Below are 21,027 nucleotides of genomic sequence, written 5' to 3' on the forward strand. Positions count from 1 at the left end.
GTAAGCACCTGGTCTGGTTCACTGACGCTGTTCCCCAGTTGGCTCATACTGTACCAAGCTACTGGACTAGCCCTGGTCGTACTATACTTACCGTGTGATATGATGGTATTGAACTAAATTATCCGGTAATATTTATTATTACTTAATCGGTTTGCTGATACTGTAAGAATTGTGAGGTGAAAATAGCACGTTCACAAAGTTTGGATTATTTCTCACAAATGTGAATTGAATGTGTTTGAATAGTGTCTACCCATTCAAACATTCATGTATACATGATCCTCCTTAAATACGGTGCTCTGTGCGTTATTCTAAGGAAGTGTAGTCCTCAGTTACCACTTGCTCACATATCAAGTCAACGTGCTCACAAAAGAGAAGAAAATAACCGCATTAGTATATATCCCTCCGAGCCGAGCCAGGACACGTTACGCCAAAACAACCCCCCCCCCCACCCCCTTGTCTCCATTGGAAGGGTGCTGTTTCCAAAAAAGTTCTTCATCGAAGACATAAAACATTACACATTCGTCATGGGCCAAGACATACAGTTGAGATCTTACTTGTCTTTACAGTTGCGAAAGAGCTCGAAATTTATAGGGTGCTGTTGAAGCCAATAATTTGCAGATGGGAGTTTAAAGTTGTGATCTATAAATCCTGTGAAACAAGGCAGTGACAATACGGTTCAGAGAACTTTCCTCTCTGAAGTTAAAGTACTTTAAACTAAATTACAGTTGTATTCCAATCCTTATTTGGGATTTTTCTCTGATACTCAGACCAAGAACTGGTACTCTTGCATTAGCAATGCACTGAAATGACAATGCTGCTGGTTTTAATGAGAATGAACACATCCCTGTGTGAAAGATACCCTCAACCTTCCACTTTCCTGTTTCCAGCCAAAGGTTTCATTCATGTTCGCCCGGTGGAGAACAGCACCATCAAGGTGCGGTCTGGGGAGAGCCTGTCCCTGGTGGTCAGCATGGAGGCTTACCCTAAACCCAACCACTTTACCTGGAACTTCATGGGCCAGGCCCTGGCCAACACCACCGACCATGTGATCACCACAGACAACCACTCACACAGGTAAACCTAATGCACACAGGAAACTCTTCTTATTGACACACGATTCATACACGTACACCTCGACACAGGTGAGCAATCCATGCAGGTATGCCATAAATGTAGATCCGTACAACTACACAGAGGTACACATCCACATAGGTATGCACCTACACAGGTAGGCTTTTCAGCTCCAATAACTAGTGACATTTTAAATACATCACTGTTCTGTTAATTAAATATTCATTTATTATAGAGTATTATAAATTATTATAATTTAGAAACCTTTATTCGTATAAAAAATATATAATAATTGTCCAGACTTTTTTCTATAAATGATTAAACAACTTTATTAAATAATACTGCATTTCAATTGTAGTGAAATATAATACGAGAGACACATGCCACATTTGATACAGAAACATTGTGCAACATTGCACACTGTTATCGATTAATAGGATCTGCTAAATGTTTTTCTGCCCTTTGGGAGTATTACTCGTCTTGAAGTCATTATTTTGTAATTTCCTATAAGTGTGGCTTTGTGCAGGGCCAGCACACATGTGATTCTGCATGGCGCCTTAGCCAATGGCTTTTCTGTTTAATGGATCTGGGATTAAGGTGTTAATCCCCCCGGTGAAATGTAACACCTTGTGCCTTCCAACGGGCCAGGGGTCAGTGGAGATGATGGTTGCACCTCTGTGTTGGAGCTGACCTGCCCAAGGCCCGCCCCTAGCACACTTCAGACTAACTTGGCAAAAGTGCTGGAAATTAATATAGACGGATATCTGTTTGGAGATCTGGCTTTAGGAACGCAGGGGAGCATAAAACATTGCGTGTGGAGGTCCACTTGTGGTTGGTCTCACAGATGTTTAACAGGCTGTTACAGTGGTAAAGCATGCCGCGCTATTTCACTCTATAAATTGTGGTACAACATGGGGGACAAAGGGTTTCGCTATGGCGTGTGCTAACATCCCGCCCATTTTCTAAACGTGGCTGTGAATGTCATTTAAGGATGAATAACCAACGGCAATGGCTGTTCTGTTGCGTTGTAATCTCTAATTAGATCATAAATCTCTGTTGCTCATCTAAAGGTGGTCTTTGTTTTTTATTTCACACAGTTACAGCAGTGAGCTGAGGTTGGTTCGCCTGAAAATGGCTGAAGGGGGCGTGTACACGTTTCACGCCTCCAACGGCGACGCCACAGTCAACCAGTCCTTCACGGTCTTCGTGATCAGTAAGTCGTAACATTGATTAAATTTTTAAAGGTTTTGTGCTCCCGCAAGCTACATAATGAAGGTCAGCCCGTGCGTAGCTTAACATTTGTAGAACGTAACGACAGGAAATGGATTTTGCTCACCTTTTCAAAGCACACTCTTGCGCCTCGCCTGCAGTTATCTTGCGTCAATCAAAGGTCGCCGCAAAGCGTGGCTGTCAGGGTTTTTGGCGGCCAACCGCTGAAGCACGCTAGCATTTCGATAACCGCTGACGCATGCTAACATTTGGCTTTGTTCGGCAGGTAAACCGGAAATTGTTTCACACGAGGGGCCGGTGGACGGACAGGTGCGCTGCGTTGCCGAGGGCTTCCCAGCACCTCAGATCTCCTGGTACTACTGCGAGAAGCCCTATGTCAGGTGAGACCTGGATGGACGGATATTTTGGGGTGTTATTCTGAAATGCTTGCTTGTATTTAAGTCCTGAAGTTGGGGAAATAAGCATCTAGTGCTATGCAGCGCTCTTATTTTTGTTTAATACTAGTTCTCAGCCTCGTTCAGGCTAAATAAATCAAATTCCTGAAAAGCTCTACACTGTGCAAGGATTCTAGGTTCTTTGTATACAATGAAAAATAACAGCAAGGACACATTAAAGTACCTTGGGCCCCGGGGCTAGGACTTTTTCAAGGCTCTCACACTATTTCAAGGCCCCACACAAGCTATTGCCCCTTCCAAACTACACAAACATCTTTATTTGCAGACAATAATGCATCAACATTCACTTATGACTGCAGTCTAGGCTTATGAGAGTTTCAACACCAAATAAAGGTCATATAATCATTACAAGCCAATAGTGAAGAATACATCAATGCGATACAGAAAGTGTGTCACCAAATGGCATAGGCCGGCTTCGCTGTAGGCCAACATCCTTCTCTCTCCCACATTATGCACACATATGCAGGCTTAAAACCACAGATGTATGCAGGCATTCACACGCACACAAACACAAACAGATGTAAGCAAACTATTTGCCTAATAAATGTAAGTGCCCTTATGTCTAAATGGCCCCAATAACCAATATCATATGTAAAAATAAAACTCACACAGCACTTCATCCATCCTTCAGACAACTGCCATGTGTATAAAGTGTTGAGGAATATTACAAATTCATTGGACAATAGACAGCCCCCCCCACACACACACATGCACACACACACACACACACACACACACACACACACACACACACACACACACACACACACACACACACACACACACACACACACACACACACACACACACACATTTAAATGCTTTGAATGGATCCAAATTTACAAAGAACTAAAAAAGGTCCAAACTTTTTGGAAAGACATATTGATACTGAACAGGTTCGAAGCTTACATGCCTTTACAAGACCTACATGATAAGTTCATAAGATATTACACCGGACACGAGATAAACAAAACATCTTTGTCTCTAGATTTGCATGCTACCTATGGTGGCTGAAACGTATATGCCAACCTAGTTGGCATATACGACTCACCAATGGCTGGTATTTCAGTAACTTAGAGTAGTAGCAGGTGTCCATATACAAATCAAAGCAACAGCCCACCTCAATAATGAATACAGTTTTCAGTCTTGTTTACAATTACAAATATCTTGAGTGTTTGCATGTTTTTAAAGTAATCATTTCATTGTCAGATACATTATGATGGAACCAATTCATTTTAACAGCACTATGCACACACACAAACACACACACACACACACACACACACACACACACACACACACACACACACACACACACACACACACACACACACACACACACACACACACCACACACACACACACACACACGCGCGCGCGCGCACACACACACACACACACACACACACACACACACACACACACACACACACACATAAAGACAGGCATGATTTATTTTTCTGCATTATAATTTAATTAGAGTCTTAGGTTAGGCGAGGTTAGGCGAGGGCTCTGCCTAACCTTTGTATTCTGTTCCATAAACATACTCTGATGTTCTTTAAATCTAGTTTGATCAGCTTTGCACACACACAGACACTGTGTTCAAGTTGAACACTTTTTTGTAAAACTTAGCTTAACTTATTTTTCGTATAAGTTAAGCTTCGGAAAATAAACAAGTTATACAGAAGTGAAAACCTCCATGTTGATCCGTGGATGGGATGATAAGAGCGATGGAAGGTTGGCGCGTGGGATTTGAAGAGGCTAATTTGTGATTGGTTGACTGCGATGAGACGGCTCACTTGCCACATGTGACAAGGGATTGAGAGGACTTGTGTGGCGGATTGGCGGCATGTGCGTATCCCTGGATACATCTGATCTGACAAAGTACATCCTGTCAAACATAAAGCGAACAGTGGGCGGAGACCCGGTGACCATAGCAACACTAATCCCAGGCAGCGCGTCCAATGAGTCCCCGGTGGGTGATAATCTAAACTTCATCCCGCCATTTTCAATTAAAATGAATTGACCCACATTTGATTTCCGTTGATGAGCCACAACAACGGGCCTGATACTATACAGGTGATTGAGAAGATTACAGGACTATTAGCACTTAAAGACCCTGTTGTGGTTGGTTCTATGGTCATGGGTTGGAGAAACCCAAGTTATTAATCCACCCTACCTCGTGAATAATACACACTCAATGCCAGATCCTGTTTTGCTAGTCCAAAAGAAGGGTCAATAGAGGTTGTGAACATAACTAGCAATATAATTAACATGATAATAAGGAAACACACACATTGTTCCCTTCCCGTGGTATGATTTGGATTGAGCTGTAACGTGGGTAAAGTAATCATGCTGAGATTAGCTTGTGTTTGTGTGCGTGTTGTTTGGATACTACAGTGGTGTATGCTGTGCCTTTGGTTTCAGTAACAACTCCCTGACTTGTAGCCAGAAGATGTGCATAGTGTGGGATTGGCTGTCACTTGACAAATAGATCAAAACTCAATCTAATTTCCTGATTTGAATCAATGAAATCATGAATCATTAAAAGCATAGAATATTCCACGCAATGGCGTTATAACATTGTAATAACATGTTATTATTCGTCTGTTATAAATTATTTCGGACCCAGTTTTATTTGTTTTTTACATGGTTGTTATGGCTCTGAATGTGCCCTCTGCCTCCCTCCAGGTGCTCCCAACAGGTGAACAGCACTCTGGAGGAGCAGGACGTTATCACAATCACCGTCTTCAGCCCGCTGTTCGGCAAGACCGAGGTGGAGAGCCGCGTGAACGTCAGCACCCGCAGGTTCCACACACTGGAGTGCGTCGCAACGGTGGAGGGGGAGCAGGCCTACACCCTCTTCTCCATCAGTGGTGGGTTGAATAGCGCAACTTTATTTGTACAAGAGATAATGCTCAAGGATTTCATGTTTTCGCTGACCTTGGTTGTGCAAAGTAAAGTCTTGTGAATTCTAGTTGCATCTAGAATATTTGCGCTACCCAATGAAAGACAAAACAGTCGTGCGAAGAAAGATGATTTTATTGAATTTTCACTCATTGAACACGTTAAGTAATGATTATAGATCCAAATTGTATTTGTTATATTAATCAACAAATATTATTTTTGCAACTGACCTTCATGACGTGGCAGCGAAAGACGATTTTGTGTAATGTTCGTTCAAACACTGGACTAAAAGTAAAGTAAAGATGTAGCATGTACTTACATTTCAGGATGCGCTTTGACCTACAAATCAACCTTTGTGTTACTCGATCACACACGATGAGTCATTAGAATCATCCGACATTCTTTGAGAGATTTGAACAATGGAGTTGGAAGAATTAAAGGTGTGTTTCATTAAAGTCACTTCTGTCAACATGTAAGTGTGGCGCGATGGCACAGGGACACATCAGATTGTGGTCCAGCTTGTTTTTGCTGTGTCAGATTAACGTTTAGTGTCAACAGTAGTATGAAGGACAGAAATTCAGAAAATAAAACATGGTTTCTGCTTGAAACTCAACAGCCGCTCTCGCTGCCAGCGCTAAGGCCACTGAGCAGCCAATTAGGGATGCAAACTCACTGACCATAACACTGGTATCTGTGTCGCTAACTAGCCGTTGGACCTCTTAGCTAAAATCTCCACTTTTGTTAGAACTTTATACAAAGTGATGTTTCTCTTTCCACCATTGGTTAATCACATTTCCATTTTGTAAAACAGTATTCTGTTTTCATGTATTCAGGTTTGGCATGGCTAAACAAATTAATATAATTAAGTTGAGAGCGAATGGAAAATTGAGAAATAGCACATAGCCACACATCATTTTTTCAAAATTTCTCTGGCAGTAAAGTTGAAAGACTTCAATCTCTTTTTTTGTATACTTTTCTAGACTCCTTAAATGTGTACGAATCACACCTCCGACCCAGATTTAACCTTTATATGAGGTCCTAGTCCTATATGTTGCGGTTGGGCCAAACAGTTTTAACATAATCCCTTATGTAAACAGTGGTAAGGGTGTGTGTGTGTGTGTGTGTGTGTGTGTGTGTGTGTGTGTGTGTGTGTGTGTGTGTGTGTGTGTGTGTGTGTGTGTGTGTGTGTGTGTGTGTGTGTGTGTGGGGGGGGGGGGGGGGGGGGGATACCTTAAACCCCATGGGCTTTGATAAGACCGTGTGTCTTGTGAACAGGAGTTGGCATTATTTCATTGTTTACTTTATGCCACAAATCCTGTTCTAACGGCTCCTCCATCTGCTGCTCTGTTTACACTGGCTTTAGCCCAGGAGTTATGCTAGCCGTTAGCTTAAGAGCTATGCTATCTGTTAGCCCACAAGCTTTGCCAGCTGTTAAACCAAAGCTATGCTAGCTATTTGCCAACAAGCTACACTATCCATTAGACTAGTAGCTGTGCTACATGTTAACCCAGTAGCTATGCTAGCTTTCAGTCCATGTGCTATGCTAGCTTATAGCCGAGGAGCTGCGCTATGCTAGTGGTAAACCCACTAATTATGCTAACTAATAACCTAGGGGCTAAACTAGCTCCTTTCCCAGGTTCCATGCTAGCAGTAAGCCAATAGAAGGTTCTGTGGGGGGTGGGGGGTTCCGGCGGCAGGAGAGGATGGTTCTGGAGGCTACAGAAGGCGTGTGGGCGAGCAAAATGTGAAACAAATGGAGAGGAAAAGACAGCCCAAAAAGAGAGGGACATAGAGAGACAATTGGGGATGGCGTGGGGGGTCGTGTTTCTGGTGTAGCCAGATGGGAGTGTGTGTTCCCTAGGACTCGTTGTGCTCCACAGCTCCGTGGCAGACAGAAGGCCTGCTGGGGTGGTGGTTACTCTGGCTGTATATACTGGGAGCACTGGGAGGCATGGAGGTGTCGGAGAGAGGGAAATAAAGAGTGAGCTTTAGAAACCACTGACAAGCTTACAGGGGATTAGTTCCTGCAGACTCTGCATTCTCACATTTCAAGTGCAGAGAAAGCTCCTTAGCGCCTAAAGAGCTTATTATACCCCACTGCACCGAGGGGCAAAACAAGACATCGTCACAAACATCCTCACGCACAAAGCTACTACTGATTACAGCGAATGACTCCAAACCGCACCAAAACAAAGGCTTGTTAGCTGGGACGTAAGCCATTTACGTTACGATGTATGGGGCAAAAGCAGTTGGTTAACAAGTGGGATAACAAAGCATTTAAGGCACTTACTATAATGGATACCGTGTGATATTTCTTAAATCAACACTCATCGGAATGCTCGTAAAGTGATCTCAACCATGCCAGATTACGATTCCAAAATAGCCTCGAGGAAGGAAGCTTAAGAGTTAAAAACATGTTAGAATTTCTGTTATCACTATTAATTCTTGCAGTTGTTTAGTTAAGTCTGGCATTTTGTGTGTTCGTTTTACCAAACTGTAATGAACCCCCGACCCCATGCACCTGACAGCAGAGAGGAGGGTCACTCATGCCCTCTTCACCCCCCTGCTCATTGGCTCAGTGTCTGCCGCCACCGTCCTGTGCCTGGTTCTAGTTGTGCTCTTCTACAAGTACCTGCAGGTAAGCGAGCCATCTTTTCCAAGACACACCTTCTATCGCCAAATATTGACTTAGAACCGGCCTAGGAAAACATGGATATCTCATCAGTGTGTCAACAAAAAAGCGGGATGGCTCATGAAGAGATTCGTTTGCAGGTCATCCAGGAGTTGTTGTTTTCGGTTTTCCTCGCTTGTGTTCCCTTCTCGACTCCTCTTGTCCTTGTGTCTGTTTTCACGCCAGAAACCCAAATACCAGATCCAGTGGAAGGTCATCGAGGGCATCCATGGCAACAACTATGTGTATATTGACCCCACCCAGCTGCCGTATGACAACCAGTGGGAGTTTCCCAGAGACAAGTTGCGATTTGGTTAGTTCTCCCATCCTGTCCAGTCAGCCAAAAGTACTGTCAGATTGACATAACTGCCACTTTTTATTGCTACTTTCAAATCAACATCTTTGTTTCGCAGATGCAAACGTAAGGCAGGTGGTTGGCCTGCCATTTCGGTTTTGTTTCTATAAAGTTCTTGGTAGAAAGACAACTGGGTGTAACTCTATAGAACTCCATCTGTCTAGTGAGTGTGTTGCGGTATTTGCATGCTGGCTCTACTCACCAGGGAGTGACAGCTTGATGCCCAGTCTTTAGTCATACTTCCTGATTGATAGCCTCTGTGTCTGCTGGGCGTGGGGTGAGCTGGTCAACTGAACCCAGCTTCCCTGAGTTTTAATTTACCACGCACCACTCCCTTAATGCAAACATGAGTGCTATTGACATTTTGTTGCCATCCAAACCACCTCCAAACAGGATCTGGCATGTCCTTGAGTGCGCGTGGCCCCAGGGGAGCCTGAGGCTTGGCTTGCTCATCCCATGTTGGGAGCTCCAGGCCTGGCAGCAAGCCAGCCTGGCTGGGGAGGGATCCACCAGGATGGTTGAGTAATTCTGCAGGTCTTGTTCTTGCAGGGAAAACGCTGGGATCGGGGGCGTTTGGGAAGGTGGTAGAAGCTACGGCGTACGGACTATCCAAGGCCGACTCAGTCATGACCGTCGCCGTGAAAATGCTCAAACGTAGGTGGAAAACAAACACAGCTGGGAGAGGAAAGGTCATTTAATTGTCAGACACCTGGTGGTATAATATGTCACCTTTAACATAGTTGAATAAATTAAATCTCTTGCAATCGACTTTCCACGATCAGGAACCATAGGCTTCTAAGTTTTCATCAAACCCTTGATGAAGTCACCCGACGTCTTGCACCCTTTCACCCCTCCTGCAGCGAGTGCCCACGCCACAGAGAAAGAGGCGCTGATGTCCGAGCTCAAAGTCCTCAGTTACCTCGGAAACCACATGAACATCGTCAACCTTTTGGGAGCCTGCACCGTCGGAGGTGAGGAGTCCGCTGAATGGGGACTTATAGCTGTTTGTCTAAGTAGAAAAGGATGAAGCAGTCGGTTAAGTTCGGGCGTAGGATTTATTTATTCAGGTACAAAGTTTGAAATTTAATGATAATAGCACCAGAAAAAAACTTTGTACGTTTTTAATATATTATGTAGAGATGTTTTAAAAAAAAAAACAATTTTTCATATGAGGTCAGACTTTGGTCAGGTCCACCAGGGAACTCATCAGGAATCTTTGATTGACCATCAACTAGTAATTATCAGCTAATAACTGAAAAAATATTATTTTACCAAATGCTTTCATCAAAACCAATTTACAGCTAATTCCGACAGGGGTTGGAGCCTCTTGCTCTAGGATCCCTTCGGGTAGACGTCCGACATTGGGTTTCAAACTCAGAACCTTGGGGCCCTATAAACGCTGTGTGCTTCAGCATGGCGGCTCAAGGCTTGTGGTTGGTCCGCAGGTCCGACCTTGGTGATCACTGAGTTCTGCTGCTTCGGTGACCTGCTGAACTTCCTGCGGAGGAAGAGGGAGACATTCTTCTGCTCCAAGATGGAGGATGACTGCTACTACAGAAACATCCTCCGGCAGAGTAACCCTGGCAGGTCAGTAGAGCTTAGCATGTCCACAATGTGTTATGGTCCGTGTCGTACTACAGTGTGTTAATTTATGGGCATCAATGCACGGTCGGAGAAGCAGGTATTGCTTGGAACTGCTCTGCCTTAAACTGACTTTTAACTTACCTCATACAATGATACTCATGCAGTGTTAAAATTCCCTAAGCATGTAGGCAGTACGTCTTGCAGCGACCAGGGTTTGACTCCGACTTGTGGTCTTATGCCACATATCATTCCTGACATTCTTCAAGGGCGGGAATGATGGGCAGGAATTATGGGCTTATGTTCCCTAAAGCCATTATACTACCTTAGGAAGAGTTGATTCATGAGTAAATCTCCAAGGCACGGTATCAATGCAGCTTCTCCCCTGTTGGAAGCACTCCACCTGTCTAAAGGACACAATTCATCCGATCCAACCACAGATCTGTTCCTCTCTAAATGAATCAGGGGAAGAAAACACGACTCTGAACAAAAGCGATCTGCTGTCATGCAATAGTGACACAGTGTGATGCCTAACGACATCCTCATCATGCCAGATCGCACTGATACACGAGATCGGCACGGGTGTTTTGTTTCATCCGTTGGGAGAAGCGGCAGAACAGGCGTCCAGGCTTTTCACGCGCTAACAGCTTGCGCTAGCAGGGGAACGAAGAGGGACGTGTTAAAAAACACTGTGAACAGCACCCTCTTCCTTAATGACTGAACAGACCGGTTGACCCCCAACTGGAGGGGGTGGAGAGGGAGCGAGAAACACAGAGAGAGAGACACACAAAGGGAAGAGGGAGTGGAAGAGAGAGAGACAGAGGGAGAAAAAAAATGAAGGGAGGGGGATAGAGACTTTGAGAAAAATATAGTGTAAGATATATATTGCCTACATTTAGATGGGAGAAGAATGGCTGAGAGGAATGACAGAGGGAGGATGAAGAAGAAAAGAGAGGGAAAAGAAACGGAAAGAAAAGAGGGCTTCAGTATGGAAAGGTGAGAGGGAACAAGAAGAGGGAGATAGAGAGGAGAGAGATGGAGGGATGGAGATTGATATTGAGGTGATTGTGTGTGGGGTTGAGGGGGGGAGTTTGAGTTTGGGAGAGAGATGGAAAGAGGGAGGAATGGAGAGGCGAGTCTAGGAGAAAGTTGGAGAGAGGCTGGAGAGATTGAGTTTGGTAGGGATGGAGGAGGGAGGAAAATAGAGCTCCTTGTTGGGGAAAAAGCGATGGAGAAGGACAGGTACAGAGAGAGACGGGAGGAAAGAGAGTTGAGAATTGGATACAGGAAATAAGGGACATGTTTAGGAAGGCGAGAGGATGGAAAGAAAGGAGCACTTGATTACGATCGGGATGAGAGAGAGAGGAGGTAGGAAAGGAGACACTGAGTCAGGCCGGGAGGAGATAGGGAGGAGGGAGGGAGGGAGGGAGCGACGGCCGCAGCAGGAGAGCGAGCAGCTACAGGCAGAAGGACGGTGGGAGGGCCTGAGGCCGCTGTCTCACCCCCCCGGCTGCTGTCTCACCCCCCCGGCTGCTGTCTCACCCCCCCCCCGGCTGCTCCTCTCTCCGCAGCGACGGCAGGAACGGCTACATGGTGATGAATCCCTCTGGCACTGACCCATCGCCCTGCACCTCCTCCTCGTCCGAGAGGAGGCGCTCGCTACGCAAAGGCAAGCCCGACTAGCCACCCCCCCCCCCATGCGCACACACACACACACACACACACACACACACACACACACACACACACACACACACTCACACTCACTCACACACACACACACACACACACACACACACACACACACACACACACACACACACACTCACTCACACACACACACACACACACACACACACACACACACACACTCACACACACACACACACACTCCATCCATTCAACCACCTACTCATCATGCCTTGTTGTTGTTTAGATCATGACAGTATATGTGTAGTATGTGATAACGTCTCATCAAGACTCGTTCACAACCCCCTCTCTACACCTCAACTCCATCCTCAACACCACCCCTTATAATACCGCCCTCCACACCACCCTGAACACCCCAACACCCACCCTCACGACTCCCCTTTACAACCCTCTACACCCCCCCTCTAAACCACAATCTCAAGTCAATGAATGTGGTGTCCTGCTGTCCCCCAGGCGGGTCCAACAGTGACGAGGACGTGACCAGTCAGATGCTGCAGGAGGACAGTCTGAGCCTCGACACAGAGGACCTGCTCAGCTTCTCCTACCAGGTCGCCAAGGGGATGGACTTCCTCGCCACCAAAAATGTGAGCACGAGTTTTCAGGGTTATTTCACAACGATATCAAGTTTCAAAATGAATGAGGTTCAATAATGTCCTATTAAGTCAGACAACTTTGTAGCCGATCAGATCAAATAAGATCTTTTTTTATTGATCCTAGACGGAAAATTCAGGAAGATGGTATTGTTTAATCGTAAATGTGTTGAAAGTCATGGGAAAATCCTTTTACTTTGCGTCGTGATGAGCCCACTCGACAGACACAGCTTGGTCTTTGTTCAATGGGTGGAACCGCAGCCCATTCACCAAAGCATCAATCAGCCTATTACAGAGCCTTAGATGGTATGTGGCGGCGGTCCCAATGTCACTGAATCACAGGCACGGTTTGTTGTGGCACTAATGCTTGATTTGGTGTGTTTGTGTTTGTTTAGTGTATTCACAGAGACCTAGCAGCCAGAAATATTCTGCTGACCCAGGGGAGAGTGGCCAAGATCTGTGACTTTGGTCTGGCCCGGGACATCACCACTGACTCCAACTATGTGGTCAAAGGCAATGTAAGTCTACCGCTACGACTTTGTTACAGCTAATGCTATATGGTTGTTTATGGCTACATGCTAGGTTAGCATCGACTTCAGACCTGAATATATTGAATAAGACCGTGGTGATTATTTGTCCGGTCTGGCAAGGAATTTTGGAGGAAAAAATAACATATCTATCAAGCACTAACATGTGCTCTAAAGGGTGCCATGCCGTAATTCCGACGCCTCATTGTTCCGACGTCTCAATGGTCCGAAATATTTCCCATTAGATCGACATGCCACTATGCCGACGGTTCAATGTTCCAAAAACGGAACCCATTGGTCCGAAGGTCCGTTGTCCGACTTTTCAAAAAGGAGGCGCATTAGGCCGACGGTTCAATAGGCCGAATAGGCCAAGGCGCAATTCCACATGTGTGATTATGAAACCAAAAATAAAAGAGGATAGGCTAAGTTCCAGCAGTGCACTACACCAAGCCAGACTGTTGCTGTGGGCTTGAACGATCACAAGAGGTGAATTTATGAAGCGCACGTTATACAAGGACTAATACTTTTCCCGTAAAGAAGTCAAACGGTGAGTGAAAAAAAAAAAAAAAAATTATCTTTAGTAGCTGTGTGTGGGCCTATATGTGTTGTTTACTGAGTTTACAGTGGGCGTTTAGCCTAAATAATTTCGCTGGTATTGATTTAGTCAAACTTATACCTGATACCGTGTACTTAGTCAAGTGTGTGTGTGTGTGTGTGTGTGTGTGTGTGTGTGTGTGTCGGCCTAATGCGCCTCCTTTTTGAAAAGTCGGACAAACGGCCCTTCGGACCAATGGGTTCCATTTTCGGAACATTGAACCGTCGGCATAGTGACATGTCGATCTAATGGGAAATATTTCGGACCATTGAGACGTCGGAACAATGAGGTGTCGGAATTACGGGCAGGCCCCCTCTAAAGCACATGTCCACAGCAAGGCACTTTGTGACAAAACAAAGGGGATGCTGTCTACATTCTTGCTTTGATCCCATGGGAAATGTGTCAGTGTGAACGATCTAACAACCATCTTTATTATCTATAAGCATCATAATTAGCATCTTTCATGCCTAGTCTGGAGTTGGCTCTGTGTCCTAAAGAAAGATGTTAGCTTGTGACATGAACACACTTGTTTTTGTGGTAGGCTCGTCTGCCGGTGAAGTGGATGTCGTTGGAGAGCATCTTCGAGTGTGTGTACACCTTCGAGAGCGACGTCTGGTCCTACGGCATCCTGCTCTGGGAGATCTTCTCACTCGGTGCGTTCTCCCACCTGGAGCCTGTGAATGCATCTGTACATACATGCACCACCCACCATCACACGCACACACACATACAAACACACACACACACGCACACACAGCTTTGGTTTTGTACTTGGTATGTTCATGTAACTTGTGCCTTGCCCATTTAAAGTGACGGAAAGAAGGGAGCTGTACCCAGCATACCATTTGGCGGTGTTACAGATCAAAAGGAGTCCCCTCTCAATGCACTTAATATTTTGCACCTCTGGCGTTAGTAACACACTGCTAGATCTCGCACCGGACACTGCCCTTCCTTGAGTGCTCTGCATTTCACCCGCCGAGTTGGAAGACGATCGGATGTATGGTTGTCGAGAATATCGAAGGACATACAGAAACTCTTAAAATTATATTTGGAAGAAACCACATACATTTCATTCCAATAAAAGCATTATGGAATTTGAGAGAGAGACACAAAAAGAGTGAGAGATTGTGTGTGTGTCTAAGTTTGTTTGTCTTTATGCATGTGTGCATGGGTGCCCAAGTGTGTGCATGTGTGCAAATGTTTGTGTCTGTCTTTCTGTCTGGGCCCTGACTAACCCCTGTTCTCTGTCCCACAGGAAATAGCCCTTACCCAGGTATGCCAGTGGACTCCAAGTTTTACAAGCTGATTAAGGAGGGCTACAGAATGGACGCCCCAGACTTTGCCCCGAGCGAAATGTAAGTTGGTTTGTTTGTCGTCCCCCACAAACTGATGGACAAACCATGATGGTTGGGTGTGGGCGGTCATGAGGAATCATAATGTTAATTAACAAAGCAACAGCCCTGAATCTAACTGTAGGGCTGTGGTACGCCTCTTTCAACCTGAGGACACTACCCTTTGTTTGTTCAACTTCCAGATTAGAATCTCAAACTCTGTGTTTGTTTATTCGAATGTCAATCATGTCGGACCTTATCAGTATCACATTACTATTACAGATCCTGCTTGAGTTTGTAATTATAATTGCATCATTTGAGATTACAATACGACAGAATCTGATTCTATTTTTATGATTAAGTTTAGTTTATTTATTTGCACAAGGAAATAATTAAATGAAAGTAAATTCCAGGGAGTCTTTCCCCTCTGGAGAAACAACACAACAACAAACATGTTACAGACATAACTAGAAAGACATTGTAGATGTAACCTTTAATTATACAGTAGTTTTATAATTGCTGTGTTTTATCTCCCTTATCAGTTTATAATGTCATGATTTCTTTCACAACATGAAAAATGGTTTCATTCCCAGGTACCAGATCATGAGGTCCTGCTGGGATGCAGACCCCTGTCAGAGACCACCCTTCAGGAAGATAGTAGAGAGAATCGAGAAGCAGCTGTCAGACACCACCAAACACGTAGGTGAACCTCAAACCAGTAGGTCTATCACAAACACATAGGTGAACCTCAGTAGGACTAACACAAACCACCTTGTCCATCTCAAACCAGTACATCTATCTCAAACCATTAGGTCCATGTCAAACCAGTAGGTCCATATCAAACCAGTTCTACTATCTCCAATCAGTCAGACTATCTGAAACATGTAGGACTATATATTAAACCTGTAAGACTATCTCAAACCAGAAGGATCATCAGGTCTATCACAATAAGTAGATCTATCTCTAACCACTAGGTATATCTCAAACCAATAGGAATATATCAAACCTCTAGGTCTACTTAAAACCAGTAGGTCTATCTCAAACCAGTTTGTGTATATGTCCACCTCAAAACATGGAGATCCAATTCAAGCAGGTAAAACTATGTCAAAAAAGTAGGTCCACCTCCTGAGATCCAGTTCAAGCCAGGCAGGTCCACGTGTTGATCCATTTCTTAGATGCCCATCTCCTGACCTGTTCCTTACTATTTTATCCAATCTTAATTCCGATTCAAATTCTCTGTAAGCCGCTTTGGATAAAAGTTATTGATGACTTGTCTTCTAATAAATAGTCATAACCATTAGGTGCAGACTAAAACTTAAAGTCTTGTTTAGGGATGTTTGGACTGGTTTAGTGGTTAGAGACTAAAAGGCCTTTCACGCATGCACCAAAAGTCAGAACTCAGTATAATCCCTGGTGAGGATGTACAGTATATGTAAACAACACACAGTAAATTCTGCTGCATACTTTTTGCATTACGTCCGTCCTCCTAAACGCCTTTACCCTGGCGCCAGTCCTAGCCTGACGTATATATGAACTAAATCTGATATGGGTGAACACGTCGGATACAGCCTATCTACTGTTGTGGGTTGCTTGTGTGAAAGGGCAACTCCTGATCATCTTTGGACCTGATTCCCCGTAGTTCATCCTGAGTTCATGTGTGAAAAGCCTATAAGAGGAGTATGTTTATGATGTTGGTGGAAAAAGTTCTTTAGTGCTGTGGTTAAAAAGGCTCTTAAGCGACTCATTAAGGTTCCCATAAAGATGATCTCACTGTGACTTGCCAGCTCTCGGTTTGACGCACCAACTATCAAATATACACTACCGTTCAAAAGTTTGGGGTCACCCAGACAATTGGACATATAAAAATATTGTAAAAACGTGCATTTTAAAAACCTGTCCTGTAACTAAAACCATTTTTTATTTATATATTTGTTTTTTTTTAGATCTATCTGAACTTTAACTCGAGGATCACAGGGTCCGCCGGGGCCAGGGGGGACCCACCAACCCAGAATGCATCACTACACTATCCTAACCCTGGCATTCTTGGCACCCACAGCCAGCCGCTACTGGCCCAGGACGAGGTCTTCCTGGAGGGAATGAGCCTAAGGGCACACCGTGTGTGAGGACCCCACCCAGTATAGGCAGCCCATGAAGTGCCTGTTGGACAAAAAAACACCAAAAACCAACCCCCAAAACCTTAGTAGTACCAAAGTACTATTTCGATGTCTGGTTCTTCCAGAGAAAATTGAGACAAACTAAAATATGCGAGCCACTAAGGAGATATATGAGTACGCATACAAGAGAGGAGCTCTCTCACTGCCTATTGGTTTAGGAGGACCTTGGACTTAGAAGACACGCAACTGAGTGTGAGGTCCACTTTTTTTTTTAAGTACTTAAGACTGTTATACAAAAAACTTATTTTTCATCTATCACATTTTTTTCCTACCACATTTCATGTACCTTTTGAGTTTATTTGAAAACAATTTGTTACTGGAACATTTATTTTTACTTTCTGTTTATCATTTTTATTTGTGTTGCTTTCAAGAAAATTTGTGTAGCATTTTAATTTTTTATCGATTGAAAAATGTTTGTGATAGGCACTGGAGGCACTTATGGTGATGTTATTTCACATGCAAACATACAGATATACGATCACAGTAGCACACATAAGCAAACAAACACGCTAAAACACACCCCCACACACACGCACACTGGGAAACAGCTTTCATTATTTCATTCAAACAGTTTCTCTCTCAGTATTATTTTCACCTGTTGAGGTCAAAGGTTATAAGAAGGACTAAGTCTTGGGTGGGGCGGGGCCAATTTAAATAAAAAATACTGCGATCCCTGTTAAAAATAGGCTTTAGCTTGCATGTAGCGCAAGTGCTGATATAAAAACTTAAATTAGCTACATCATAGAAAAGACTAACCAATGACCAAACCAATTCATATTTCAACGCTTATATAATTATTTTACCATTCATCCCTTGTGGTCTAGCCGTAAATACATGTACATACACAGCCAGAGTTACAAGGTGAAATTATTCAATTGGGTTTGCTCATTGGTTGTGGTACTATAAGCTTGGTTTTCTTGCTGTATACATGTACATAAATATAAATATATATATATATATATGTCTTTTAGAAATTATAGTGGTGGTTGCAATGACTCGTGAACTTGGTTAAATTCTTACGAAGAAATGAGGAAAGCTAAGCTAAAATTGTGAGGTAACAAGCTTGTCTATTTTCCTGTTGCGATAGGCCACTGAAGTGAGCGGTTTCACGTCTGCTTGAGAGTTTGTTTGAATGTATAAATAACTGGAAGGACTCCTGCTGCAGGTCTTAGTACTTTATCTTTGTTTACAGTCATGAGACAGGTACCGACATTTCATACCCTGCAACTGAAACGCTAAAATCAAACCCGCAGGAACAGCACTACCACTGGTCAAACAAGGGTATTTTGATTGGCTCAAATTTGTGCCAGGTGACGTCACTGACGACCAATCAGACAACGGGGCTTTTGCTTCAGGGTTCCGGCGGTTACTCTTGAACCTGGAAGAGTCAAGCCGTGCTTCATATCGTTGCTGTCATATGTGTTGGTGTTGCGCTGCCTTCCCGGAGAGTACAGGCAGTTGATGAGATTAGGCTTAAAGTGCTTCTGGAGGCTGATTGTCAGGCTGGTGGCTCAACAACAAGGAGAGTGGAGAGGACTTCCTGTATTCATGTCTCACAATCATGTTGTCATCTCCCGGGGCCCCGGCCAGGAGCTGCCCCCCCCCCTTCCAGCCCCAGCAGTTCCACTATTCTTCCCATCCAGCTGTGTCCTGTTCCAGGCACGGGACGTAGGAACACCTGGAGACCAGCGTCATCTCTGGGTCAGGAACCCCCCAACCCCCTCACCTAGGCAGACTGCTGTGCTGTTATCAAGAGCACCAGGACTGTGAGTGTATGTTTTTGTGTGTGTGTGTGTGTGTGTGTGTGTGTGTGTGTGTGTGTGTGTGTGTGTGTGTGTGTGTGTGTGTGTGTGTGTGTGTGTGTGTGTGTGTGTGTGTGTGTGTGTGTGTGTGTGTTTGCCCCCCTGCAGACAATATGACCAAATGTTGTGCCACTGTTAAAAGGTCCCCAAATGGTGTAGGCTAGGTGTCCTGACGCTGTTGTGTAAATATGTACAAGCTCATGTTGTAAAGTAGTGTTGTACACTCTCTAAAGATGTTTCGTCTCCAGGAAGACATGTGGTACGTTCACACGCTGACTCTTGTTTGTTCTGCGTGTCACTCGCACGCAGAACGCGCGCCCAGAAAGAAGGAACTCAACAGCTCCGGCGGTTTCATGTTTCCGTCGCCGTGACAACTTTAAACAGAAGACTTTCAGAGGGCCTCATTAGAGTACATCATAAAAACGATAAAAAACGGAAAAAAACTAACTCGTTTGTCAAGGTCCGTGGCATGCTGTGCAAACAGAGCTTAGCATCGACGTTCATAGACCAATTGTACAGGGTCTCTAAAGGCCCCCTGTTTGACATTTGGGAGGGAGGGAGGCCCTCCATTAGCACGTAATGTGCACCCCGGGGGTCTTTTAACCGAGCCTAGCCGTGTAATCTTACGCTAATCACTCTCGACTCAAGCCTGTTTGTCTCTGAGGTTGTTATGTGTATTTTTTTTTCGTATTTATTAAACTGGAAGCTATATTATTAATGTGTAAATCTTACCATGTATTGCTATTTCAACGTCAATGTAAATAAAATGGTGGATATGAAATTCACTGTGAAAGATATATTGCTTCTTCTTTCTGTTTTTCTACTTTTTTCTATCCCTGGTAACAAATGTATTGTGGATGGCGCCATTTTGTCCAACAATGTGCGACCGGCCGCTCCCGTTGTTCACAACAACCAAAACTCCCCCTCATGCCTTTAATCTGGCATATGACACATGGCTCATTATAGCCCGTAAACATATTGTCCACCATCTGGGCCTCCGTGAACATGTAGTTCCCTTCTGGCCACGGTCCCAAAGACCTCTTCCAGATTGAGCCGACAGAACATTTACATTTTATGTCACTAATGGGAACAGCATATTTTTTATTTATTCTTCTGAATTGAGACACAGGTCATTGTGAGCAGGAAAGGGGGGCTGGGCGTCTTGCTAAAGGATCCAAACAGGCGGGCTTTAGGGATTAGGGATTGAAACCAGAACCTTCTGAAAGGCCCAGCCACTACACTACCCTTCCCTCTTAATGCAATGAAATGTATCCAAATCTTTAAACGAGTAGCCAACCACAAACCTTTCCCACCTAACCATTTTGAACTTTTCACCTAAACTAAACGATCCTTTCTCTGAGCTCCTCTACCCACCAATACTTACCCATGACATCTACACTTAGCAACCCTTATTATTAAGCACCGTTGCTATCCATCCTTGCTCTTTAGCACCCAAACGGACCCATACTTTTCAGAAGGTATTTTTTATTCCATTCAACCCATGCAATGCTAGGAGCAGAGCGCTGTCACACAGTGTGGTGTCCGGGAAGTAACTCAAGTGTTTAGTCCCCTTGCCTTGCTTATGGGCTGTGGAGGGTTATATTGATGGTTCTGGAGTTTGAGGAAAACCGGAGCACCAACAGGAACTCCATGTTGACACGGGGAGCACATGCAAAACCAACGTAACCGTTGTTCTAAAATCTCCTTACTGTTCAGCACCTGTAGTATAGCTGTGCAGTCACATCCTGCAGCACCGCACCAAACACCGGGTCATTTCCTGATTATGGATCTCTGTTATGAATTCCACTGCGGGCTTCCTGTTTCAAGAGGCCTTAAGACTTTGGCCTCAGGAAAAACAGCATGGACCTCTGACTGAGAGGAGTCCAATTGAGTTATGGCTTTCTCCAGCCCGAGCAATGGTGGTGTTCAGTGTCACCACAATAACTTTTTTAACTTCCAGGACAGCAAGGCTCAAATGTTTATGTAACTCTGTGTCTCCCGCTTTATCTATCTCTCTCTCTCTCTCTC

At 44.4% G+C, this 21,027-nt stretch overlaps 1 protein-coding gene across 6 annotated transcripts in view; it reads left to right on the forward strand.

Moving 5' to 3' along the window:
* Positions 1-19,796, forward strand: part of kita (KIT proto-oncogene, receptor tyrosine kinase a) — a 27,281-nt gene extending 7,485 nt beyond the window's left edge. For 3 of the 6 annotated variants that reach the window (XM_060068072.1, XM_060068075.1, XM_060068077.1), the window contains exons 6-21: positions 888-1,074; positions 2,169-2,284; positions 2,567-2,681; positions 5,448-5,632; positions 8,192-8,301; positions 8,521-8,647; positions 9,239-9,343; positions 9,550-9,660; positions 10,135-10,276; positions 11,842-11,939; positions 12,434-12,564; positions 12,966-13,088; positions 14,234-14,345; positions 14,948-15,047; positions 15,617-15,722; positions 16,967-19,796. In XM_060068072.1, coding sequence (XP_059924055.1) covers positions 888-1,074; positions 2,169-2,284; positions 2,567-2,681; positions 5,448-5,632; positions 8,192-8,301; positions 8,521-8,647; positions 9,239-9,343; positions 9,550-9,660; positions 10,135-10,276; positions 11,842-11,939; positions 12,434-12,564; positions 12,966-13,088; positions 14,234-14,345; positions 14,948-15,047; positions 15,617-15,722; positions 16,967-17,146 — 2,048 coding nt within the window. In that variant the 3' untranslated portion in view covers positions 17,147-19,796. The remainder of the gene's footprint in view (positions 1-887; positions 1,075-2,168; positions 2,285-2,566; positions 2,682-5,447; positions 5,633-8,191; positions 8,302-8,520; positions 8,648-9,238; positions 9,344-9,549; positions 9,661-10,134; positions 10,277-11,841; positions 11,940-12,433; positions 12,565-12,965; positions 13,089-14,233; positions 14,346-14,947; positions 15,048-15,616; positions 15,723-16,966) is intronic. The other 3 variants (XM_060068073.1, XM_060068076.1, XM_060068078.1) reach the window with 1 other exon arrangement.
* Positions 19,797-21,027: the final 1,231 nt, after the last annotated feature.

This window comes from Gadus macrocephalus, chromosome 12 (assembly GCF_031168955.1).
Source record: "Gadus macrocephalus chromosome 12, ASM3116895v1".
In the NCBI taxonomy this organism is placed as follows: domain Eukaryota; kingdom Metazoa; phylum Chordata; class Actinopteri; order Gadiformes; family Gadidae; genus Gadus; species Gadus macrocephalus.